Here is a 25,664-nt window from a genome sequence, read left to right on the forward strand (position 1 = left end):
AATGAAAGACCTGACTTTCAATCACGGTTTAAAAGAAGCAAATAAAGAAAGCGCAATACCAACAGTAAGGAAGGAGGGATGGGCGATGGGAGCAGCGGGGAGAGACGGCGCAGGGAGGACAGCTAGGGCAGAGCATCAGCTAACGCTGAGAAACATGAAGCTTTGCGGTCAGCGCGGTGCTCGGGGCCCCGGAGGCGGCGCGAAGGCCAGCGCCCGCCGCGTCCCCCCCGCCTGCCCCCGCCGAGGGGCTGCTCCCTCCCCCGGCGCGGCGGCCCCCGCGCTCGGAGCCCGGCCAGGGCGGGAGCCCTTGATAAAGCGCAGCCCCGGCTCGGCGCGGCGCTGGCCCGGCCATGGAGACGGGCGGCTGCCGCATGGGGGGCGCCGAGCCGGGCGCACCGGCCATGATCACGCTGGAGGACCTGGACGGCATGGCCGAGGAGAGCCCCGACTCGGCGCGCCACAGCCACGGCGGCAGCCCGGAGGAGGCCGAGCGCATGGAGGACGAGGAGCAGGAGCGGCTGCTCGGCTACTGGCAGAGCGTGGGCCGGGGGCACCAGGTGGACGTGCCCCGCGGTAAGAGCCCCCCGCGGTCCCCTCGCGTCCAACCCCTGCGGGGCTCCGGGATTGGGGGGGGGAGGCAGCACGGGACTCCACCAGGCTCCCAGCATGGAAGCAGGGGAGGGACCTGGTCGTGCCCGCAGCACCGACGGGGGTCACAGTTCTGGTCCAAAACCTAATGGACTGTCCCCAAATCCCGCTCCTCCGAGAGCGCCCCGCGCTGTCTCCGTCCAGGCGTTTCTGTTCAGAGACCGCTGGAGCTGCAGGGCTGAACACAGCTACAGGACCGGCTTGGCTTTTCTGACAGCAAGCCTCCTGGGCCGGTGGTGTTGAACAGTTTATTTTCAGTTTCAGGACAGACATACTCTTTCAGATTCTTTTGCAGCAAACTCCTAACAAGCAAAGAGTAACCGCACGCTTACTTTATTCAGAAACCTTAGCTCAGCTGCATTATCTCATGGCAAGAAATAGAGATTTTAGCATCGCTACTGTTCAGATAAATCGCCTTCAAAGAAGGAGGCAAGTGGGGAAGAAGGATCCTCCCTCCCCCCCCCCCCCTTTTCCTACCTGAGGTCTCCAAGACTTCAGCAAAAACTTAGACTGCAGTAGACACTACCAAAATGAAACAACCAGTTATTTAAATACTCTTTCTATATCCCACCACGGTGTACAACCTTATTTTCTCCCTCCTTTTCAAGCCATGCCTGAAGTCTCATCTTTCTACTGTTTTAACAAGGGAAATTCATTACTGATTACCCTTTAGGTTTTTAAAAAAGAAAAGGCCCTAAAAAACTGTACGTGAACAGAGTTCCCTGGTTTGCCAGGTTCTCATGGTGCCCTTTTTAGCAGTCTTTGAACACAGTCCACCGGAAGAAATGCAACCCCACAGCTTGAACACACAGCCCAGCAGTCTCACTGGTTTGCCTCCGCAGCAAGTGTATTAAAATCAGGCCTCGGGTGCTGCAGAGACGAAAGGGAGGAGAAAGGGAGGAGAGCAAAGAGCCGCCCGTGCGAGGCATGTACAGCCACGGCAAAGACATGCGTGCTAGCTCGCTCCCAGGAGGAGCTTTGGGTCTATAAGGAAGCAAGATTCCTTCCCACAAAACATCCAATACACTAATACACAGAGATTTCAAAGCCCTGTTTCACTAAGATTTAACAGGCAAGATATTATGTTTAGGAAATGTGTCAAAATAGTATTTTGCCACATTTTAGTTACTATATTATCTTTTTTAGTTACTATGTCTTTGTGGTGCTAAACAAATATCTAAAAAGAAAAAAACACCCCAAACAGTGTTTCAGATATTACCCAGGGCTCTTTTACTAGTTTCGCAGACGGTGTTAAGGGAGAGGCTGGAATGTAATCCATAATAAAAACAGCAGTATAAGTCAGGTATTGCGTTTTATAGATGGGGAAATAAAACAGTTCAGAAATCTTGTGGTGGCCTCAGAAAGTGGACCAGACACGTAGGCAATGCATCAAGACACTTGCGGTTACTCAGACCTTCAGTAAAAAGAGGAAGGAAGAGGACTCGAGCAGGTTCTCGGTAAATTGCTAGAAATAGTACGCATCTTCCTCCTCACAGTGAAGTTTATTACAAGAAGCAACTGTTAGTTTGCATTCCCAAGTATAATAAGGTCAAACAGTCTGGTTTTTTTTCTTGGACTATTTCCTGGACTCAGGTGCCAGATGACACTTAGGAGCAAACTTGAGCAGGTTAATGCCCTCTTCTAGAGTTAGGCAAAAGGAAAGAGTTTGTTCAAAATTAAGGGAGTGGATATGTCAGGAGTGGAGTTCAGCAGATTAGTCTACATGGCCTATTTAAAGTTCATGTTAACCGTTCCTATCTGCATTTAGTAGACACCACGCAGTCAGCTAAAGCGTCACTCAGCCTCAGGAAATACACAGAGAAAGCACAGATTTCGACGTCCCGCAAAGAGGAACCCTCCATTTCGGTAGGGAGCAAGCTGGTTCTCTGCCTCCCACGCGAGCAGCTGGTGTCACTACAGCATGGTTTAAGAGAGGACAAGACCATCACTTGGCCGGCTATTTACAGCCGTATGGGCAGCTGTGCAGACAGAACACTCCTGACCTTAACAAGCGATTGTATTTTCTGTAGTCTAACGATACAATCTGCAAAATAAGAATGATGCCATCCTTCTCATCAATAGTTCTCAGCTCCCACAAGCTTTGCCACCTCTTTTATACTGTGGTGACAACATATCTTTCCAAAAGATTTGCATTTTAGCTTTGTTACCACCTTTTTGTGAACAACAGGAACATCATAAGCCTTCTAAAAAAACGCAAGATTTCTTGAGATTTTGACACCAGCTTATCAATTATCTTCTGACCTGTCAATTTATCACTGTTAAGAGCAGCTTAACCCTATAGATTGACTCACTGGACCATGCCAAACTTCTCAACAAAAGGGCAAAGGAAAATTAAAGACGCAGAAAGATATAATCTAACTTTTTTGCATGAAAAATCCATTTCATTTTATCTACTACCGGTAGAAGCAGAAGACATGCTATAGCAGTTAAATTTCTCAATTCTAATTTCAATACTAGACTAACAAACAAGCTCAGAGAAAAGTTGCCACCCATCAAAATCATCCACTTGCTAAAGTTGTCTAAGGTACTTGGTGTACAACGCTCTGAGACCAGGTGTCCTGGCTCCAGGTCACGCTTTGGATCTTGAATGGCACACGGTTTTCCATCAGCTCAAACGTACTTCCCATGCAGAGGCTGCCACGCAAGCAGCAGCACAGCTGCGCGGCACAGAGGCTGCCGGAAAGCCTTAGCACCCGGCTGCCGAAGGACCTGTGCAGGGAAGGACCACAAAAGCACCATCACTGCGTCATCCCAGTGGGGTAGTCTCACAGTTAAGCCTTGCCCGAGTCAAGCACCAGGACTGCTTGCAAGACTGTGCTTGTAAACACCTCCCAGAGCTGCTTCCCGATTCTTCTCTCCAAGACGCACGGTACACTGTCCAGGGGGTCTTTCCCCTATGAAGATTTGGTTCCTAGTATTATAAAGGCTGTCTCCTCTACTCTAGGATGATAAAGTTTTGTGGGCTTTTACGTTAAGGTGCACCGGGCAACTACATCCCACTTAAATGAAATTCACGGCAGGTCTGATCAACCTCTGATCAACCTGATCACGGCAGGTCAAGGCAAGCACAGTGGCAAACACACCTAACCCCGTCATATCGCAACTACAGAACTGTAGGAGAACAGAAGTACGAGACCATGCGCTAGCTCCTTTCCTCCATTTGCGCTTGTCTGGGAAGGGTGGTGACTGGTACAGGCTAGGGATGATTGCTAGTGGCTCTGCGTCTGGAAACAGAGAATAGGGTCACTACTAAATTCCTGACAAAATGTGAGAATCATTCAAAAAGTCAAAGGACATTTTAGTTTCATCTCCGTATTGGTAAGCAGGCATGCAGGTACTTAAGAGTTCTTCAACCAAAGTTAAGCAATAACATTTAGTCTCCTTCACTAAATGATCCCCTGCTAGCAGCGTCAGAGCTCAGATTTAAGACCATACTCAATGTCCTTCCTGTGCAAACAGAAGAAAGGGGCAAACATAAGCAGCAAGCAAAACACAAGGTATCCCGATTAGTCAAATAAAACTGGTACTTTTCATGTAATCCTTCCTAGGGCTTTAAGGTAATTATGACTAATTTGAGAACATTGAACCACTTTATTTTTTCAGCCAGGTGTAATGGAATCTGACAAACAGAAAACAAATTATGAAACTTGCTTTGCTCTGCTCCTGTGTTTGTAATTTATTTTTCAATTACGCTACAATCTTAATATTCACTATTATACAAGTCAAAAATTTAAAATCTTCTGCCTCATCCAAATTGAAATAAAACCTTTCACCTAATGCACTTTGTATCTAATCAGACAGAGCACATATAGATAAAACTATCTTGCAACAAAAAGAAGCAGTATTAACACACACAAATCTGTGTTCTAATTTCTTTGTTAAACCACATGTTTTCCTAAGATGCAGTTTTTCAACGATGCTTACAGTGAGGAATTTTAAGCTTGCTTATCTTATACCTTTAGCTTAATTGGACTCTTTCTCTTCCCTCATCTATGGTTTCAGCACTTTTCTTTAAAAAAAAGAAGTATAAACATCTCTCTTCAATAAATAGGTATTATATACAAAATTAAGTAATACTGAAACATGTGAAAATGTAGGTTGGAAGGAGCCTCTGGAGGTCTCTAGTTTAACCTCTTGTTAAAAGCAGAGCTAGTTTCCAAGTTAAGCTGCTAACTTTCAGGTTTCAGCTTGCTCAGGGCTTCATCCAGTTGAGTTTTAAATGATTCCAGGGACGGAAGGTTCCACAACATCTCTGGGCCCCTGTCCCAGTGTTTGACTACCTTCGCTGTGGGTTTTTTCCCCAAATACCTACTCAGAATTTCCTATGCAGCAACTCATGTCTGCTGCCTCTCATCCTATCATTATCTATCTCCAAGAAGAGTCTTAGTCTTCTCTGTAACTCTCTGTTATGTAGTGGAGACTCCAACTAGATCCCACCCCTGCCTTTGCCTTCTCTTCTCCAGGCTGAAGGCATCTGGCTGCAATCTTGCTAACACAGCCCAGCAGGCAGTTAGCCGTCATCGCCGCAATCGCACACTGCTGACTCCCGCTCAAGTCGTCCACCAGGACCCCCAGGTCCTTTTCTCTGAAGCCTCCCTCTAAAATTACAAACAGAAGTCCATGATCTTTTCTACTTCTTGATAAAATCATTTGTTTGCCTGTTCTCTTTAAATCCTCCCCTCCTTTGAGGTCTTATTAGAAAGGCTTGCATAAAGAAATCATCATTATATAAATCCATTAAGGTTCAGCACTCCACTTTACCTTCACTGAAGCTGGACCACCACGGCATCGCAGCTGGAAGGCACTTGCTGTGAGTTCAACTATAACGCTCCCAGCGATCGGTGCTAGCAATGGTTCACAGAGAAAAGCAAAGTCGTAACCGGGTGTCAATAACAAGAGCTAGCCAGGACACGAATCCAAGCCGTGGCTGTAGCCCGTCACAGCCTTGCCTGCGTGGCACCAGCTGCTTAGGCGCTGCCGTCGCTGAGCAGCAGCACTGCCTTCGCACCCGGCCACCGTTCTGATTAACAAGGAGCACGGAAATTTGCACCATTTCAAGCTCAAAAGTAAAATCCTGGGTGCAAAACATCCATTAGAGATGACAAATAGTTTCCACAGTAATGTTTGCTAGAATGTGTGAACAAGAAGAACCAGCTCAATATACTTGGTGCAAATGCACATTAATGCAGCAAGGAAAGAGTTGCTAGAACTGACAATATCATCTGCACAGAACCAGAAGACTGCCAGGGCATCTCTAGGTTAATGTTTAACGTCATCAAAAGCCTTTAAGAGATGCTTGTACAGTTGGAAAACACGAGGAAAGCAAGAGTAAAATCTGCTCTATTTAGCAGTACACACACAACAGAAATCCATTGGCTATTCCTATTAATATTGAAAACCACACTAAATTTGTTCTAAACACAAAATTCCCCAAAATTTAACTGAGAAAAAGTAAAATGGAACACAATTCATTCTTATTTCTGTAGCTTCACTTCTGAACTTGAGACTGTACGATTTCATTGCAGACATGGCAGAGCCAATTCAGCAGCTGACTAGAAATAACAACCCCCAGGAGAGACAGACCATCCCGTTCACTCTGATCCAGCGCAAAGAAAAGGTAACGTCTTCCTTCCCAACTGAGACTTTAACAGTATTTTCAGGATTCGTACCTAGCGCTCAAAACTATTTTCCTTCATAAAATTATTTTAATCCATTTGTGATTTTTAGTGTTACAACTGGATAGGTAGCTGGGCATTTCGTTTTTAACACATCGCCATTTTTTATTGTGTCGATTTTTCTTTTTATAACTAGAAAGCGGCAGGAAAGTCAGAAGATGGTCAGGAACTACAGTATTTGTGATCATTTTAGAATTAATTTAACAAATTAAACTCACATTTTGACATTTAACATAAAATGCTCATTTTGATCGCTAAAATCAATGCAGTTGCTTCATTACAAGGTCACGTTAACATTCAGTAAAGAGGAATCAAAAGAGATCAATATCTTAATTTAAAACCGAACTTGTCCTTCTGCATCATGGACCATTATCAAAGTAATTTACAAAGACATCTCAACCTCTAATAAAAACCTGAGACTGATGTCCAACAAACTGTTTACAGCTCGGAAAATGTGCAACCAAGTGTTCAACCTTAAATAAATGACAAACCAAGAAAACCTTTACTAACCAGGTATGAAGATTTCCTGTCACATTAAGCGGATCCACATAATTCAAATTTATCAATATCACTGTTTCAGTTGAGTGTATTTTATCTAAACAGTTGGGGACTCCTAACTCAATTTTATTGTAATTAGATGTCCAATAATGAGGTCAAAGATAGGAACTGCTTGGAAGCATTTTCTCAGTAGTATTGTAATAAGTGCAGATTCAAAAAAAAGAAGGTTTTTCAGTGTTGATTTCAACTAAATATTTAATACTGCAAGTGCAAAAGCTGACAGCTCCTTATTTTTCAAGGAAAACCACCTGTATTAGTCTCTGCTGAAAAACAGTTTTGACCACGGTCGGCAGCATATCCTTTCTTGATTTATACGAGAAGGATTAAAACTTGCACGTTCATTTCAAGATTGTTTCACTGACAATTGAAAAGAGAAAGATGCAGTTATTCTCATATTCAAATAAGATGCATCCACACAAATTTTGCATTGTTTTTGTATACCTACATATCATATGCCAACTTGGACCTTGAAATGAAGTGCTTGTAAAACTCATTATACTGGGAACTAAAGAGTAAACAGAATACACTTAAGTTATAGCTGACACTGAGACTTAATCATTCCTCTTGCTTGCTGTTCGCTACATTCAGACAAGCTGATTTCTGTGTGTTATAAGCAAAGCATTGAAATACTGTGTGAAGTGTTTTGTTTTTTTTAATGATTATCTTAAAATATAAAATTATTGTCTAACTGTGTTTGCAGCTTGGAGATCTGCTTTATGAAAAACGTCAGTATGGAAAAGCCAAGTGGGCTTGTATAAAAATGAAAGGGAAACAGTACGAACAGAGCATATGTCTGGGATTCATGAAGCTTATGAAGTACATTTGTGAGCAGAATTCCTCAGGTAATTGGCTACCACAATTCTACGTTCTACATTAAAATGTGAGAGTATTTATGCACCCGCCTCTCCTAATTACAGGGATATTTTTATTAACCTTTTCCAAATATACCACCCTCTCTATATTAACATCTTCCTGCAATATAGCCTTTCCACTAGAATTTAAAAGGAAGTGTGTCTCTTCCTGCATACATGTTAGAAGAGAATGGCCAAAGGCAAGTGATCACTGAACTGATTCCCAAAGGCATCCGACCACAGCAACTGCTTGGGAACTGAAACTGGCTATTTGTGTAAACTCCCAGCAATAAACAACATTTTTGCTATAGAAGTTCAGTAATTCAATTTTTACAACAGTATTTAAAAAGCCTGTTCTAAGAACTTGTTCAGAGTTTAATGCCAGAAGAGCCCATAACGTCTTGCCTCCCTGATTTTAGCTCATAATACTTAATTAGCGCATGTCTGAATGGACACCAAAAACCTGTGTGGTTGACACATTTTCCAGAAAAATAATCCAGTTTTAACTCAAATACTTTAAAAAGATGGCAAATCCTCAATGTTCTTGGTTGCGCCTGCATCAAAAATATGTAGCTAGTTTCCAATCTAAATTCATCTGGTTTCAACTCAGAGCCATCAGTTCTTGTTTCTGCCATTCTCCAGCGGATTAAAAAGTACTGCAATACCCAGCGTTTTGTTCTGTAAAGGTACTGACGTGTTATTCTCAAGTGAACCTTAATGTTTTTTTCCAACAAGCTAGAAATATCTCAATTTTTTTTCCCTCATTGGGTATTTTCCCCACTCTCCCCATTCTGTTAACATTTTTAACATGGCTTAAAAAACATTTTGGCCCAGAGCAGTGCACAGAAGTTTTGTTTCCAAGCTGCGCACAGAAGCAAAGTTCTCACTTCAGATCACTACTATTTGCACAGTCACGATCGTAACCTTTTACTGCAGCACTGCCCATGTACAGCAGCGTTTGTTAACAGCAGCTCCTCGAGGAAGGCACAACACGGCCCCCTTGTCCAGCTAAGGCCTACATTTTGTTCTCAAATATTTAAAAAGTGAGATAACTGCAGTTTGTAAACACAGCCTTCTTAGAGGAGGAAAGACTCAAGCAGTTATCAAGTCAAACTCTGCCCTGCATGTAGAAGAGCTCACCAAATACTGCATTTTAGACAGATGTGCACCCATCGATTTACACATATGCACATGTAGCTTATATATATATATTTATATAAGAATACACACACATGCACATTACGAGACACAGTAGCATGCTACTTCCAACCTGGCATACACAAAGACATTTTCTAAACCATCCTACTGAATTCCATCTAGCAATGGAAATCTTGTCCGCTCCGCGGCGTTCGCTTTATATTGCTCAGTATGAGATGAGAAGCCGAGCACAGTACGCAGGCCTCCTTCGGTATCTTCTAAAAGTCCCGTCTGTCTCCTCAGGACTGTACTTGGGGATAACGATCCCCATCGTGACTATAGTACACACAAACGAATCTCAGTCGGAGATGACCCAGTCGGTGACAGTAGCGTACTACCTGCCCGACGTGCTGCAGGACCAGCCACCTCATCCTTTCGACTCCGACATAATCATTGAAGAGTGGCCTTCTACTATCATTTACAGTAGGTAAGAAACATTTCAATTTTGTTCTAGTAGCAACTATAAAAAAATGTAGTTTTCAGTTTGGACATGTTACATATTTTAAATTAAATTCTAAAAGCTAACAGTAACACTTGATTTTCGGTAACCGTTAAAAGCTGCTTGCTTTATGAAACTGGGATATTCGGGAAATAACAGTTACCAGTTTACTTGGGAAAATAACGTTTCTGTAAATGTGAGATCTAACAGCATCTCAAAACACAGACTATTCCATGGAGCTGTGAACAGATTGCCTGACATACCACTGAAAATGCTGGGTTAATAAGAAAATGTTATCTCTGAGATAAATCACAGTGAGGTGGTATCATTTGTGAATTATGACTAAATAACTTAAGAGGAGGAGGAATTTCTAGGCTCTGGAAAAACTGTGGATTTTAAACAGAGCGTGATATGAAGTTGATTGTTACAGGAGTTTCAGAGGAATCACCAATGAAGACTCCATAATGAGGGAAATAAACCTGCTGGCGGAAATTCTGGAGAGTCCCGAGCTATGTTTGCAGGATACATTCATCATTGCAGGATATACAAATCCAGCGGCCGCTAACCGACTTAATGAAATATGGTTCCTTCAAAGACCATAGTCTCCCACTTCTGCTGCCTCTCAATTACAAGATTCGGTTTTGACTTCATGGCAGAATATTGCAGGTGAATCATGTGAGACTAGGGTACAAACACTCAAAAAATTTAGAAAAGTGGCTTTTAGCCATTTAGCAAGACAATCAATACAACTTAATAAGCATACAGAAGTAACACCTGAGATGTACACAATTTCCTACGTCAAATTTTGCGTTTCTTAAATAATTGCTACGGAGATTTTTAACACCTTTAAGATTAGGTCACTTTTTTTTTTTTTTTTTTTTTAAACAAGATAAGGGAGATGGAGACCTCTCCCCCCACCACTTATTAGCATCCCTAAACTGCTTGTGGCTTGGGACTGTCCTATGGGAGATCCTGGAGCCTATGCCCTGGGGGAGGTAGAGCTGCACCCACTGCAAAAAGGATACTGTAGGGGCTTTACATGGGGGACGCTAAAGCCACCTCACATGTAGAATATCCTTTGGAAAAAGAACTTTCAGGTCTTCATTTTTGAAGAAAATTGCCAGATTTAGGCCACTGGGATTGAACCAAGGACCAAAACTAAGCCAATGCTGACTAGTTTTGATATTGCCACCCATGGAGCAGAGATTCTTAATGCTTACCTCAAAAAGCATTTAACCAAAGTTCTTTTTTAACCGTGAGAAGAGACCAAGAAGTCCAAACAGTCCTAATGCTCACTAAACTTTTGATAGCCAAAGTTAAGGTATACCTAAATCACACACTCATAGCAATCTCATGACTGCATGTGGCGTCCACAGATAGAAAGTACCATGCTCAGCCGTTCAGCTTGCTGAATCCTACGGTCTTATAACACAACTTCGCTGAATGTTAACACGCTGCACCTGAAGTAATCTGTTAACTGCTTTTTATGCTCAACCTTTCTAGCAGTACTACATAATTAAAGTTATAAATAGGACACAAATATTTCCTAAAATCACAGAAAGATTTAGGTTAGACGTGACCTCTAGCAGTCATTGGGCCCAACCCTCTGCTGAAAAAAGGCCAACTTGGATGGTGTTTGACCACTCTCACTGTGAGAATTATTTTCCTAATATCTAATTTTCTGTGCTGCAACTTGTTTCCTTTACCCTTCATCCATATGACATATGGTAATTCTTCAAGTTAGAAAACTGCTAGTGCAGCATGCTGTTATTCAAAGAAAAGCTTGTATAATTCTAAATGCATCAGAAAGCTTGAAAGCACCATTCAAATTCGACTACATATTACAATTAAAGAGCACCTAATGCACTTTAGAACCAGATTAGCAAATAATTTTGTTCTTAGAAATCCCCTCTTAACCTATCCCCTTAAAGATCTGATAGTAGAGTTTAATCAAATTACTTAATATAATTAAATTAGTTTATATAAAGTATATAAAGTTGCAAGAATTATATCACCAGCACTATTTATCAGCTACAAGATTTAGGCTCTAGAGCTTGTGTTCTTCGGTTAAAACAATACATGACAACCAGAGCCCGTGTCTGCTAGTGCAGTCCTATTAATTGGCAAACAAAATGGATTTACGTAGTACTTCTGAAAAAAATACAGCTCTCAAGAACTTTAAGCCTCCTAGCTCCACAAGGCTTTCTACTGCACAAAACCGGCCTTATTCTTCAAACTAAAACCGCTTACTGTGAAGCTCAGTGAGAAAAACACAGGCTGGAAGCTGGCTGATCACACCTGAGCATGGCCAAGGTGCCCTCTAGGGGCTGCTGTCCACAAAGATGACTTCAGTAAAACAGCAAGCAGGAGGGGGGGGGAAGAGGAGAAAAACCTTATTAAAAGCCACAATTAAACTGATAGCATTTGTGGAAAAAATAAGTAATCCTCACTTCCTTCCTCTGAATCTGATTTCTCCAGCTCTTCAGACAGCCTGCACTGGTTTGACACAAACATTTGCATTGCCACAAATTAACTGGATTTTAAAACTGATCTCACTTAGGGGGGAAGGGGAGAGCAATCTCAGAAGACTGTGGTTTGTTTTTTGTTTTCTTCCCCCGAAAGCTCTCTGATGTGGTTTGCCAGGAGGCAACACAAGTGCTTGTGTCAGTTGTGGCCGCAACTAGGAGCCACTTTTTTGATGATGTGACAGTGCAAATGCACGTCAAGGTATCTCTTACTTAACAGGACGAGATGGTGAAGGTGTCTGTCTTGTGTCTTTTATTGCTCTCAATTTGTTAAAGACATAGGATCACAGCCAGAAAAAATACTGCGACTTCCTTTTCAATATGTTCAATAGTTTCCTGTCCGATTACCCTGAAGTTCCTGACCACCTACAGTAGCTATTTTAGCTTTGTATTTTATTTTTAACATTTCTTCATTTTGGTAGAAATGCCAGCCAGTATTAAAGTAAAAGCTAATAAGTTAATGGAAAATAATAAAAGCTTTCAATTGAGTTAAATGGGGGTTCCAGGGATGCATTAAGTAACAGGCTTTGTTTTGGTCCAAAAAACATTCTTTTTATATAAAGGCAAATAAAAAAATACATTTTGACCTGAGACAAAGTTCTATGGCAAATTAAGGAAGTTTTTGACAGTTATAGAAATAATATGGATGCTTTGGTACAAGAAATGTCTAATAGCTCTAGGAAACAATTAAATCCTCTCACCAGAAAGCATCAATTTGTATATATTTTACATAAAAAACTATTGAAAAAGAAGTGTTTGCTATATAGTACATCTCTTTCCATAGGCAACCTTTACCTGAGTATTTCTGTGACTCAGCTGCTTGTGGTATAGAAACACTCTTGTTACTCAAATATAAAAATGAGCTGTTTATCTGAATGTGCTGATATCCTAACCACAGCGAAGTGCTCAGTGTTGTTTTACGTAAAACTGAATTCCGAGATAGTATTTATTTTGACTTATGTTAGACTGCTTAGGCTGCTGAGAAATCTTAAATTTGAAGATACACTTTATGGCTATGGAACACTACCAGCTTCTGTAAACGGCCCGCAAAGAAGGGCACCAGGAACTGCATTTTTTTTTTTTCCATCGAGACAGAGCATACTTAACAGCTACACCAATGAATGCCACGGAAACGTTACTATTATTCAAAAAGAACACTTTAGAAAGCCTGAAAACTTTGTCAAACCTGCTTACCTAACTCCTGTTATTGGACTAGGTATTTTATTATCCACCTATTGTTCTACTTTGTAAGCCACTAGTCAAAGGATTTTCATTTTTAATTTGAAGTATTTGATTTGCACTGTTAAAAGGAGATAAAACATAATTCACACATATTTTGAAAGTTAAATGAAGTAGCCTTAGCAGATAAATGTTGTCCTGCATACTGTGTATTTTTCAAACATGTAATAGTGCCTAAAAAGTTTATTCCAGTTATTGTGATACTCAGGGCCTTGCTGATTGTATGTATACAAATATAAACATAACTATAATTTTTCCAGCGTTGTTGAGTTGTGCTGTTTTACACTGGCCTCCATTTTCACTGAAATGTTGTTCTGTTCACTGTTACTGTTTGTTAAAATTAAAGCTAATGATTTTATTGTGCGGAGTGTACACCTGGATCTTATTTTTCTAACAATGAGTACTTTTAACATTTACTTTAGAATTCAGTGTTTGGCAATCTCTTTATTGCCATCTTTCCTCTGAATGGAAACAACGTAAGTCACAAGGTACTATTCTGAATTCACAAAACCCACTTTAGCCCCAAATTTGAAATGGTCACCGTAAAACCCGAAAGACTCAACTAACTTTCAAAAAAAGCCTTTTTTTTTTTTTCCTTTGAAATGAGCATGCATATGGGGAGCTGGGCATCTGCATGCTGCAGGCAGCAAGTCTGCTGGCAAACTCGCACTCCTCCTCCCTGCAGGAGCGATCCGCCACCCCGCTTGTGCGCGCATTCAGCACCGTCTCGCGCAGTTCCTGCTGGCGGCACAGAACGAGTCAAGAGCGGTTCCAGACCCAAACTGCACAGAAGCAGGATTTAACGCGGTGATGCACGTATCCGAGCTCAGAAGGCACCTCGCGACGGTGCCTTTGGGGAGGGAAGGGTCACAGCCTGCACTCCTCGCCGCCTGGGGCTGCCCTCGCGTACTCTCACATCAAAGCACTCAGCAGCCAAAACACACGAGCACGTTAAACGCTATAAAAGACAACTTTAAGGGCATGGCCGAGGCCCATCGCCGTTCTGCAGAAAACGGCACGGCTACAGAAACACCTCTGTGAAAACGGAGGTACAGAAGCCACTTTTGAAAGTGCCAAAATCTTTAAGATTAGGGCACGCTTTGCCCATGCAGTCTGAAAGCAGAATGCTGGAAAAGACTGGGAACCGCCCCTTCGCTCTCTGTACGCTATTAATGTGCGCAAAGGGAAGTCTTATGTTCTAAGTAGCAATTCAAATGCAAATGTCAGATCAAAGAAAGGAAATTGAAACCACCGAAGCCACAGTGGCAGCCATTGAAGTTAATAAAGGTTTGTCTATACTCACAGTTACACCAGATCAGTCAAACCTACATGCTTATTCCAGCTTTAATCTAAAAGCAAAAAACCTCAGACTACCTCCCCGAAATCAATACGAGCACTGATGCCTCTGCAGGGATGCAAAACTAGTTTTTAAAGACTTTTCTAGCAGATCGGTGGAACTTTCTTATTTAAATAAGCTCCAAGGTTGCCTGTTTGAAAACAGCTGATCTAAAAAAGCTAACTCTAAACATAGAAAATGAAGGCGCAGATTTGCTTTCCCATGGTCTTCACACTGATTATAAGCAAAATCATTAAACTTTTTAACCTAAAAGACATACTTTAAAGGCAATAGTCCCATACTAAACTTATTCCTAATTTTTTAGGGTTCTTACCAAAAAAACCCAACTCTTCATTTTGAACTTTTCAGAGCGATGGCTTACAGAATACTACGCGCCTGCTAATACCTGACTGAGAAGACACAGACCATTAGCCATCAACTGGCTAACAGTTCTGCTCCCTGCTAATCTGTCCTATATTTGAACAGCAGCTACTGGTAAAAAATACTCACAAGAAAAAAAAAAGGGAACTATGTACACTTACAGAGGAGTTAAAGCTCTAACGATTATTCTTAACAAGAAGAAAAAAACAGTTTAATCTATATACGATTTATGTAAGGTCGACAATAACCTGGATAACACAAACACAGCAACTCCCAACCTCTTAATACTGCTGAATTCTAGCCAAATTAAAAGAGGCCCTCAATTTAGGTCTCAAAAAACATTTTTACAAGGAGTCCTGAAAGAAGATAAGAAAATTAATTTGATAGTAAATTTCCCATCAGAGCTTTAAGTTATTGCAAGGTAATACATATCACCAGCACAAAGTGAAACAGTAGCTGCTGTAGCTGAAACCATGTTTTTTTTCTTTGACTTACATTCAAAGGCGACGTGAATTGCACAGGAAAGCGTTAACTTTGTAAGTTGCTACTAGACTAGATAGAGATGTTAAAATAGGAAGGGAAATTATTTCTTTAGTGATGCTATCCATTAAACAATAAAGAAACCCAACAACTCACCCGGATGTAAGCGTTCTGAATTTCTACTAATTCTTCACCAAGTGGAACAACAATTTTTTCCACACGTCGCTCATGAGAATAAGGCTGAATTTCTGGAGAATCTTCAGAACACAGCTCTATCTTCGCAATGAGTAAGTTGGAAATAACTTGCTGCACCGCCTGTTTGAGAAGTCACAAGAAAAGATCCCATTTGCTTGTTATCACCCCAGTGATGCAAGTCAATAACACACGAAAGTAACTATTTCCGTATTTTAATAGGCCTTGAATATAATACTAAGGAAAAGGTACTTACTGTCTATACAGATGGATGAAAAATGAAGGACTCTCCAATTAAGGGCCTTAAGTAGTACGTAAGTAACCTATATGATCAATTTGTGAATGGAAAAACCATGCAATTGCCTTAGCGTCTGAGTGACAGAACTCCTCAGGCTTGAGTGTGCCGTGAAATCTCCCATGAGACGTTACAGGGAGCTAGGTGGCAGCTGTCCTAATACCGTAACAGCTGAGAGCTCTCGTAGCTACAGGACACGTCAAGCTGGTACTTAGTAGCTTAAATACACACTGCCTGCACTATAACAGAGCTACAGCCACTGCCGCACGCCATCCCAGAAGAGGAACATGCAGTTTAGGTCTTGCTGATTAAGACCAAGAAAAGCTATTAAAACTCTTTAAAGTTCTCTGTTTAGCTCCTCTTTAATATTAAACTTTTTGAGCAGTAAACAATTCACGTAACACTTATTTTTGTCAAGCATTAACATCTTGAAAAGCTCCATATAAAAGTCAAGCTACATAGCTTTTCCTTAGAGTGAATTTGGATGTCCACCTACCTTAGACTGAAAACTTCAGCCATATTTAAATTTATCCAATAAACTGTACTCAACAAGCCATTTTGCATTGAGAATATACTCTTTTTGGTTCAAGTAGGTGCGCATTCTCAAACAGCAAAAGGTACGCTAGCCATTTCACTACATAATCTTATTCCCTTTAAGAAAGGACAGGAAAAAGGTAATAAAAGTCTATAGCAACAAAAAGACATACAACTCAACAACTAATGGACCGTAAAGTGGTTCAGTTTTTATTTGGAACTCTGATAGACTTCAATATCCTCCATGCTTTTCATATTGGTATTAAACACAGCTTCTGTTAAACCCATCACTCCAACCATGAAAGCAGGTTCGACCCACCTTTGTATCGCTGCCCGGTGTGGCACTGAGGGCCAAGATCCGAAACTGATTTGTGTATTTGCTTAGCTCCTTCACAACCTAAGAAGAGGATCAAGTTTCATGTTAATATCCTACAGGAGATTATTTGCAGGTACAAACTATATTGATGAAAACATCAACTAAGTGGTAAAGGCTCAACAAAATATTCTAAGAAGAGTACATCTAAATTCAAATGGGAACCAGAAATTCCTCAGCTGATAATATTTTTATATCCAAGAACATTTCATCTTGATTATGTTAGCCCAATTCCACTCAACAGAGCAAATTTGATAAGTTATATTAAATGATTTTTCATTAGATTTAACCAAAAGACTAACAGCACATTAACCCAAATAAGCTGCCAAAAAACAAATTCAAAGAACTGCTCTAAAAAAAGTAATTGCAGATGATTAGTTCCATCTAATCTGAATCCAGATTAGATGAAAGCTGCTGTGAAAAATCAGCATTCACCCAAGTCTCACTTAAAATTTTTCAGTAGCAATTAGGAAAACATCTGAATATTCCTTAGAGCTCCCAAGTTCTCATCCTACAACCCTCCACAAGACCAAAAATGTGTCAGTCATGTTAGTTGCTGAGCATTCGAGCAATAGCCAGACTGCCTCTACTTCATCTTCCTGCATAGCTCAACTCTGCCGGTACTATCAGGGAACAAGCCCTGTTCCTTCTGACCACCTGCCTTGCACTGCTCTGAGAGGAAAAAAACCAAAACAATTACAAAGAGTAACAAATATAATAGCCACAGAAAATAATGAATGAAGACTAAAGATAGAGGAATTCGATTTATGCTTATAGTAAAAAGCAAGAAGAAAACCTGCTACTTTAACAATTACAGGGACTGACCAGAGGTGATAAAAGATTTTTTTCCTCTATAACTAAGATGACTCAAATGTCAATGAATACAAATCTTGGCTCTATGTCACAGTGTGATTAGCGTAATAGCAAAAAAATTAAGAAATGTTTTATACAGTATTTTGAAATAAAGTAACCAATAAGCTTAAATTCTTTGAAAATGAAGTTGCTATATGTTCTGAAAAATGAGAGGATAGAAGAAAAAACTGTGACACTGGTGAGCCAACACATACTGTTCTAATTTAGCAAGCCGTCAGCTTTTTTCCAGCATTTCAAGTTAGACAAGCACTGAATAACACCTACTTTCATCTAAAGACCTGGTAAGCAAGCATCTATAACTCCACATACATTCAATCAATTTCTTTAATATATAAAACAGTAACTTTCTCTTGAGTCACATATTGTTAGGAGATTAAGCCAAGATACTGTAAACACTATTTCCTAATCAAGACAAAGCTTTGTTTTAAAGGGAAATTTTGAATTCATTTCACTTAAGATACCCACATTTTTTTCTGAAAAATACCTCCCTCCATTTAGGATTTATTCAAACATCACATAACTATACCAGTGTACACCTGCAAATATGAACACATCTGAAATAAACAGCATATTTGTTTTTATTTTCATAGCCTCTGTTCAAAAGGTATTTTGAAACAAAAATTACAATTTTATTCAGACGTTAATAAAATTCCCATCTCATCTAATCTAGTTTTAATATAGTTTGTACTTAAAATCAAGGTGCTGATCACACAGAGCACTGTTTGATCTCTGCTCATTTTCCAAACAAAGCCAAGGAACGCAAGAACAATATCCCTACAGCAATGATGCCAGCAACACTTTCAAGAGAACCTGAGCTTTTTTTTTTTTTTTGTAATCGCATGCCACGGGTGGCGTTTGTCCCTCCAGTCTCACCTGACAGTAGGCATGGTTTCCAAGAGCTTTGTGGGCTTCATCGATAACCAAACACTTGACCTCCACGGCAGGACAAGTTCCACGAGAAAGATCGTTCACCATTACTTGCGGCGTAAGGAAAAAGACTCTCTTGGCAGCCCATAGCTCCCTCCGACTGAGGACCTGGGTTCCCCCTGAAAATAAAACACGCAAAATTACCAATGTGTTCAACTAAGGACAGAGCATGCAAAGAGCCACAAACCGAGAAGGCCCCACAGGGCTGGCTGACCAACATCAGCTTTGGGAAACGAGCGCATTTTAACAGCGTGAAGATGCTATTCCCAATTGGGGGGAGGAGGGGGGATGAATGCAACGAATGGGAAGATTTTCCGCAATAAAACAGTAAATCCAGAACCACGGGAAACAGAGCTAGCAAGAAGATCAGGATGCCGTCCCGCCGAGCCCTCGGCGCTGCACCTGGCCTACGTCACCTCCGAGAGGGGCCTGCATTTAAGAGGAGGTTACAGACGCAGCTCTTAAGGCTGTTACTCCGGTCAGTAATAAACTGCAGTCCATGGGGTCTTCAAAGACTTAAAATAAATAAATAAAAAACAATAAAGAGCCCATTATGCCCAAGTTTGGCATGGAGGAAAGGCACCGGGCCCTATAATAATAACAATAACAATAAGGAGCCTGTCATGCCCAAGCATGGCGCAGAGGAAAGGCGCCAGGCCCTATAATGATAATAATAATAACAATAATAACAATAAGGAGCCCGTCAAGCCCAAGCATGGCACGGGGGAAAGGCGCCGGTCCCTATAATAACAATAATAATAATAATAATAATAATGAAGAAGAGCCCGTCAAGCCCAAGCGTGGCGCGGGGGAAGGCGCCGGGCCGTACCCGTCATCTCGGCCATGTGGCGGCCCGGGATGCCCATGAGGCGGGCGCAGGCCTCCATCTGCTGCGCCACCAGGGGCTTGGTGGGCGCCAGGAAGAGCACCTTGCCCGAGGGGAACCAGCGGTAGAAGTTGTACATCACCACGGCGGCCACGAAGGTCTTGCCCAGCCCCGTGGGCAGGCACACGAGCGTGTTGGCCAGCAGCGCCGCGCCGGCCATGCGCAGCTGGTAGCCGCGCACCGGCCAGTTGGTGGGGTAGATCCAGAGCGCCCCGGCCGCCGCGCAGAAACCTCCCGCCGCCGCCTCCGCCGCCTCCGGCCCCGGCACGGCCCCCGCCGCCTCCTCCGCCGCCGCCGCCTCCGCCGCCAGCAGCTCGTCGTCGTCGTCGGCCGCCTCCTCCTCCCGCCGCGCCTCCCCGCCGCGCGGCCCCCGCCAGGCCTGAGGCAGCGTGCGCTGCCGCCCGCCGCCGCCGCCCCTCATCGTCCCTCAGGGCGGCGCGCGGCCCCCGCCGGGCCGCGGGTAACGTGCGCTGCCGCCCGCCGCGCGCGCGCCGCCGCCGCCTCCCCCTCCCCTCATTCCCCCCCTCCCCCTTGGGCGGCGCCGGCGCCGACGCCGCCGCTTAAAAACCCCGCCGGCCCCCGAGGCCGTGCCGGGAGATGTAGTCCCGGGCCCCGTGGGCATGCCGGGAGGTGTAGTCCTCGGGCGGCCGTAGCCCTCGAGCATGCCGGGAGATGTAGTCCCGGGCCCCGTGGGCATGCCGGGAGATGTAGTCCAGGCCCCCGTGGGCATGTCGGGAGGTGTAGTCCTCGGGCGGCCGCTGCCCGTGAGCATGCCGGGAGGTGTAGTCCCGGCCCCCGCCGGCATGCCGGGAAAGGCAGTCAGCGGCCCGCCACGCGCCTCCCAGGGCACGACGGGAAGGGCGGGCGGTGCGCGCGGAGGAGGAGGGAGGAGGAGGAGGCGGCGGCGGCGGCGGGCGGGAAGATGGCGGCGGCGGCGCCCGCGCAGCCCTGGAGCGCGGAGGAGCTGCGGAGCGAGGCGCTGCCCAAGAAGGACATCATCAAGTTCCTGCAGGAGCACGCGGCGCAGGCGGTACGGCACGGCGCGGGGCGGCGGGGCGGGAGGCAGGCAGGGGCGGGGGCCGCCGCCGCCGCTAACGGCCGTGTCTTGCAGTTCCTGGCGGAGCACAAGCTGCTGGGGCAGGTGAAGAACGTGGCCAAGACGGCGAACAAGGAGCAGCTCATCGCGGCCTACACGCAGCTCTTCCTCACGCAGGTGCGGCCGGGCCGGGGCTGGGGGGCGGCGGGGGCCGGGGCGCCGGGCGCTGACAGCCGCCACCGCTCTCCCCTCGCAGCGCTTTAAGGGCACGGAGGGCGCGGAGAAGGCGGCGGAGAAGGCGAAGCCCGCCAAGGCGGAGGAGGCCAAGGAGAAGGCGGCCAAGCCCGAGGAGACCGTGGAGGAGGTAGGTGGCTGCGGGGCGGCGAGAGGCTTCGGGAACCCGCGCGGGGCCCGCGGTGGCATCGCGCCGCTCTCCCCGACGCGCGCGTTCGCTCATTCTTGAACTATGTGGCTGTGCAGTCTTGAACGTGCTTAGTCCGAGACCAGGTAACGGAGCGCTCGTAACTCTTGTTTCTTTTAATAATCCTAGGGTCCACCAAAATATACCAAATCAATTTTAAAGAAGGGCGATAAGACCAACTTTCCGAAGAAAGGAGACACTGTTCATTGCTGGTATACAGGAAAATTACAGGACGGAACAGTCTTCGATACCAATATTCAAACAAGTAAGGTCATGTATGTGCTGAGCGTTTGGCTTCTGTCTCGTATACGCGTGGAGGAAGTTAGCAGGACTCATGAGGCAATCTCGGGCAGGGCACTGCTTCTTGAAGGTTTGCACGGCCAGAGTCCTGATAAACTGCTTTTACCGTCGTCTTGTTGAGCTGCCTGGCAGTGTCCTTGCAGTCCATCCCTGCAGTCAGTTTTTCCATGAGCGAAGGCAGGGCATTATTTTAGGACTGGCTTGTGTAAAGTGATACCTGGTGCATCTTGCCAGAGCTCAAGTTTGGTATTTCCCAGGCCACAGATAATGTGAAATAAGGGCATTTGGTTGGCCTTGAGACTTACTTGAGAGGAAAGATGATTCCCACCCGGGTACTTCAGCTGATCTGCAGAACTCGTGCACTAACAGTGTAGCTAGCTTCTCCGCATGGGCTGTCCTTGGTGTACTGCTGCAATGAACCCTTAAACGTGGAGGCCTTGGAACAACAGTGCTTTGAAACAGTCTGGTATACCATATCCGCTTCAGACAAGTATACTAGTGTTTTTGTCACTGTTTTGATCAGAGGATTTAGGTGTACGATTCTGAGGTAAATCATAGAAACTCCTGTTTTCCAGCACTGATGTTTAACATGGTTGAGAGGAACAGCAAAGCTGTCATTGGAATAGTCTCTGATCCATCTTACTTGTTTTATAATCTGTTTTTCTACAGCATTGAAAGCAAAATTGGTTCCCTGTTGACTTTTTTTTTTGCTTCACCTTTGCATTTACTGCATTTATCTTCAACTTTAGTAGTGCAGAAAAGAGTCTTTTAGGTTCACTGGATCAGTTTCTGCAGGATGCAGCTCAACTTCAGCTCATTGCAGAACTTGAATATTTAATGAAAACAATCACTGCATAGCACTAAATTTTCACCCAGTGAACTGCTCTTTTGAGTAAAAGAATAAATAATAGGAACCATCGGGAAATCTGTCAGTGTGGTATAAATAAAAATATTATAAAAACAGATCTTTATGTAAAGCATGATCATAATAATTTTAGATGGCAGTAAGGTATGTGCTGGTGTGACGTTAAAGCAAATGAACATAAAACTGTCTTTCAGGTTCAAAGAAGAAAAAAGCAGCCAAACCTTTAAGTTTCAAAGTTGGCATAGGAAAAGTTATCAGAGGTGTAAGTAAGCCACTAACGACTCCCTCAACATCCAAAACATTTTTTCAGTCTGCAGAATTTATCACTGGGATGCAAATTTTGAGCTGCTGTTCTTGTTTCTTGGGGGGGGGGAGGCAGCAAGCTGAAAGCTTTTGCATCAGCAAGATGTAATATTTTTACAGGTGCATTCATCCATCTTCAGTGTCATTTCTCTCGTTAAGCAGTATTTGGAAAACGGTTTTCCAAGTACATGTTCCTCAGGATAAGTACAGTCTCTTATGCATTTATGTGTAGCACTCTGCACAATGGACAAGACTATTTACTGGGTTCCTGGGGCTCTACCCTGTACACGTGCACGGTATCCGTTATTAGTCAATCAATCAGAACACTTTTTTCTCTCAGCATCTTTTCATATTCACCTCAAGTGCCTCTTCCTGCATATGGTTCATCCATTAACCCTGAACCGTATGCTGAAACGCCAGATTCTATCTGCTGTCAAGTTTTGAAAATAGGTTGCATAGTGTCTGTTCTCTGAAGTTTTCTTCAGAATCCTGAAGAGCTAAACAAAAGGAAGCCCCATTCTGTGAGGCTTGCTATAATTCCTCTACTGTATCCAGCACAGACTGTTACAGTAGCGCAGGTAGAAGCTGTGTGAGGGGATTATCTAAGATAGCCTAAAATTACTAAGTAGAAGAATCAAATTTTCTGCACGTTCATCTGCTTGTTTCAATCTTGAAGTCACAGGTACTGGTGGAAACTTGGTGCATGGGAGAAATCGGCTTACGCACAAATGAGGTGCTTCACTGTGCATCTCGCTGCTGCCGAGCCAACGGTAAAATTAGTGGCTGTTAGCACAAGATAACATGATCTTATGCTTGCACAACTGAAAAAGATATATATATATTCATACACAGAACTTCCCATGCTGCTGCTATGCAGGAAAAAAGGCCTTTATGACCGACTCTGGATCGGAGTTGCAAAGGGGAGAATGTCCCTGGGCTTATGCCTAGTGCTGCAAAGGAAACAGGCACCTGGGTTTCTTCCTGGTCTCCTGTTCTGTGTGGCTGCCAGGATGTTCCTCGAGTAGCTACAGGCCACGAGTAGCAGCTGCTCCTGGTGAAATGCTGCTGCAGCGCTAACCTGAACAGTAGCTGTGAGGCAGGGAGAGTCCTGAGGAGGGACGAATGCTGAAATAAAACTAGCCCTTAGGCATCCGCCTTAAAATAAGGCTAATCCATTGGCAGTGCAGACTAGCAGGGAAACCCGAGGTGGAGAGAGAGGCAAACCAGTTGGTGTGTGGTGTCTACATGTGAAACATGTTTTGAAACTGGATACTTGCATTGAAACGTTTACTTCAGATTACTGGTATCTTTACAACGTGAAATCACGAACCCAGAGTACGATGTACAGTGGAGACTAATTTGGGAGCAGGGAACATGAGGCAGGGGTGAATGTTTCCACATGTAAACAGAATATGCAAAACTGCCTCACCGCGTATGCTCTTGGGTGGGTGAACAAAAGAATTACACATTATTGCGCAGGTATTCATAGAAACAAGTTGGGAAAGCATAAAAAATGCACTTTCTTCAGTGCATTAAGACTCTTGTTTTGTTTTTTAGTGGGATGAAGCTCTCTTAACAATGAGTAAAGGAGAGAAAGCTCAGCTGGAAATTGAACCTGAATGGGCTTATGGCAAGAAAGGGCAGCCCGATGCTAAGTATCCTTTCGTGATCAATTCCCCGTTACTATTTTAAGTAACTTGGAAATGCTCGGCAGACTAAGCTGCAGCGCAGAGAGGAATATAAAGGGGGCACGTTCCTTTGCTGCTCATAGCAGCTTTGAATGTTAAGGAGCAGAAACAAATGCAATGAACTTACTTGATGCAACTGCACGTTAGTGTTGAAGAACAGCTCCTCTAGGGCGTACTGCATTCCCGCTGACAATGTTAGCTGAGAACAGGGATAACTTTCCATTGATGTCTCCCAGGTTTTTTTTATTCTAGCTGCTTCTAAATGCTTATTCCCAAAGCCCAAATGGAGGTACTTAGTAGGGAAACAGGAGAAAAGGTTTCTGCTGCTATTGTATAGAGAGCAGTTAAAACTGGCTAGAAGCACTGGTCTTCGAGAAGGTTCTGGGGTACAACAGCAATAGGGGATTGAATTGAGAACTCTTTTCTACAGTCCTGTTTTGTATTTCCTGTCCACCCTTCCTGCTGGTTTCAGGAGGAGGGATTTTCTCTCCTGCTCTTACCTTCTGTGCTGATAATTTAAATACTTTTTGCCTCAAAAAAGAAAAATCACTCCATTTCAATATTTGTCTTCAAATAAGACATTCTAACTTCCCAGAGAAAGACCAGTGATAGTGTGGGAGACAACACTTAGGCAGTTAATTTAAAATTCAGCTGTTCATCTTAAGAATTAAATAATGAGAACTATGTCTTTTGATAGAAGGCATATCCGTAGAACTGGTACCAAATGTCTCTTATGACCACTCATGTTAAACAGCAGCTGTGATTACATACTAAATACAGGATGTTAAAATGGGTCAGTGGAATGTAAAACTGACACCTGAGAAACAGAACAGGTGGTAAATCACTTAACTTTGATTTATAAACTGACTTAATTATGTTTCTTATAAGCTTCCTTAACTTATGTAAACAGGATACCACCAAATGCAAAACTTTTCTTTGAAGTGGAATTGGTGGATATTGAGTGAAATGAAGAATTTTCTTTGCTGCTGGGACTCCATTTATGAGCAAGAAAGCTTCCAACAACTGCAGTTTTGCTCTTGTAACTTCAGGATATAGTTACAACTGTGGCCTTGTATTAAAATCAATTTTTTTTTCTCCTCAACTGCTGTACAGTAACATACCACTAAAGAAACATAGTTTATACATGCAAATGATTTGACTTGTTTCTGTGTGTAGGCTCACCTTAAAAATTCTTTCTCCTAGTGTGGGGAAAAAAATTGCCTAAGTTTCCAGTAAACTGTTAAAGCGGAAACAGCCCCATCTTGAACTTCCATGATTGTTTTTACTCTCCCTTCCGGTACTGAGTAATCTTTTATTGCAAAGTATTTACTTCAGTACTTAGCTCAAGTCTTTGGTAACTCATTTTTCTTTCAGCTTGAGCTTCTGTGTAGCTGCTAAGTTTTACCACGGTGGTAACCCAACAATTTTACTTAGACCTAGAAGACCTTAGGAGAGTGTAAGAGGCAAAAGTGAAGAAGAAAAAAATGGATATTTATATGCTAAGCATTGTTTAAATTAAAAACCATGTTCAGGTCATGTGTTACTAAAATTCTCCTTTAAAGGCATTTTACAGAACTGACAAGCACGATGCCTGTCAGGAGCCGTTTCTATAACATAGACA

The 25,664-nt window shown here is 43.2% G+C and overlaps 3 protein-coding genes across 3 annotated transcripts in view; 2 read left to right on the forward strand and 1 right to left on the reverse strand.

The window, feature by feature from the left end:
• FANCM (FA complementation group M) overlaps positions 1–19,851 on the reverse strand; it is a 76,939-nt gene extending 57,088 nt beyond the window's left edge. Inside the window, exons 1-4 of the mRNA XM_067295715.1 lie at positions 19,374–19,851; positions 18,491–18,663; positions 16,691–16,768; positions 15,507–15,665 (exon numbers count right to left, since the gene is read on the reverse strand). Of these exons, the coding sequence (XP_067151816.1) occupies positions 15,507–15,665; positions 16,691–16,768; positions 18,491–18,663; positions 19,374–19,851 (888 nt within the window). The remainder of the gene's footprint in view (positions 1–15,506; positions 15,666–16,690; positions 16,769–18,490; positions 18,664–19,373) is intronic.
• On the forward strand, positions 349–10,259 carry LOC136991773 (heme-binding protein 2-like). The gene is made up of 5 exons (XM_067295208.1): positions 349–573; positions 6,195–6,286; positions 7,603–7,744; positions 9,194–9,377; positions 9,820–10,259. The coding sequence occupies exons 1-5, from the start codon at positions 351–353 to the stop codon at positions 9,989–9,991; spliced, it is 813 nt and encodes a 270-aa protein (XP_067151309.1). The 5' UTR covers positions 349–350; the 3' UTR covers positions 9,992–10,259.
• Positions 19,852–20,333: 482 nt separating the features above from the next.
• FKBP3 (FKBP prolyl isomerase 3) lies at positions 20,334–25,194 on the forward strand. Its single transcript, XM_067295214.1, has 7 exons — positions 20,334–20,460; positions 20,542–20,643; positions 20,723–20,830; positions 21,017–21,152; positions 22,247–22,314; positions 23,913–24,010; positions 24,954–25,194. The coding sequence occupies exons 1-7, from the start codon at positions 20,353–20,355 to the stop codon at positions 25,006–25,008; spliced, it is 675 nt and encodes a 224-aa protein (XP_067151315.1). The 5' UTR covers positions 20,334–20,352; the 3' UTR covers positions 25,009–25,194.
• Positions 25,195–25,664: the final 470 nt, after the last annotated feature.

This window comes from Apteryx mantelli, chromosome 4 (assembly GCF_036417845.1).
Source record: "Apteryx mantelli isolate bAptMan1 chromosome 4, bAptMan1.hap1, whole genome shotgun sequence".
NCBI classification, from domain to species: domain Eukaryota; kingdom Metazoa; phylum Chordata; class Aves; order Apterygiformes; family Apterygidae; genus Apteryx; species Apteryx mantelli.

Excerpts from the sequence above, each read along its gene's own strand:
- LOC136991773 (XM_067295208.1), top strand. The coding sequence starts at position 351 with ATGGAGACGGGCGGCTGCCGCATGGGGGGCGCCGAGCCGGGCGCACCG. Across the intron at positions 574-6,194 it reads CCAGGTGGACGTGCCCCGCG|ACATGGCAGAGCCAATTCAG; the intron begins GTAAGAGCCCCC and ends ATTTCATTGCAG. Across the intron at positions 6,287-7,602 it reads TGATCCAGCGCAAAGAAAAG|CTTGGAGATCTGCTTTATGA; the intron begins GTAACGTCTTCC and ends CTGTGTTTGCAG.
- FKBP3 (XM_067295214.1), top strand. The coding sequence starts at position 20,353 with ATGGCGGCGGCGGCGCCCGCGCAGCCCTGGAGCGCGGAGGAGCTGCGG. Across the intron at positions 21,153-22,246 it reads CGATACCAATATTCAAACAA|GTTCAAAGAAGAAAAAAGCA; the intron begins GTAAGGTCATGT and ends ACTGTCTTTCAG. Across the intron at positions 24,011-24,953 it reads AAAGGGCAGCCCGATGCTAA|GATACCACCAAATGCAAAAC; the intron begins GTATCCTTTCGT and ends TTATGTAAACAG.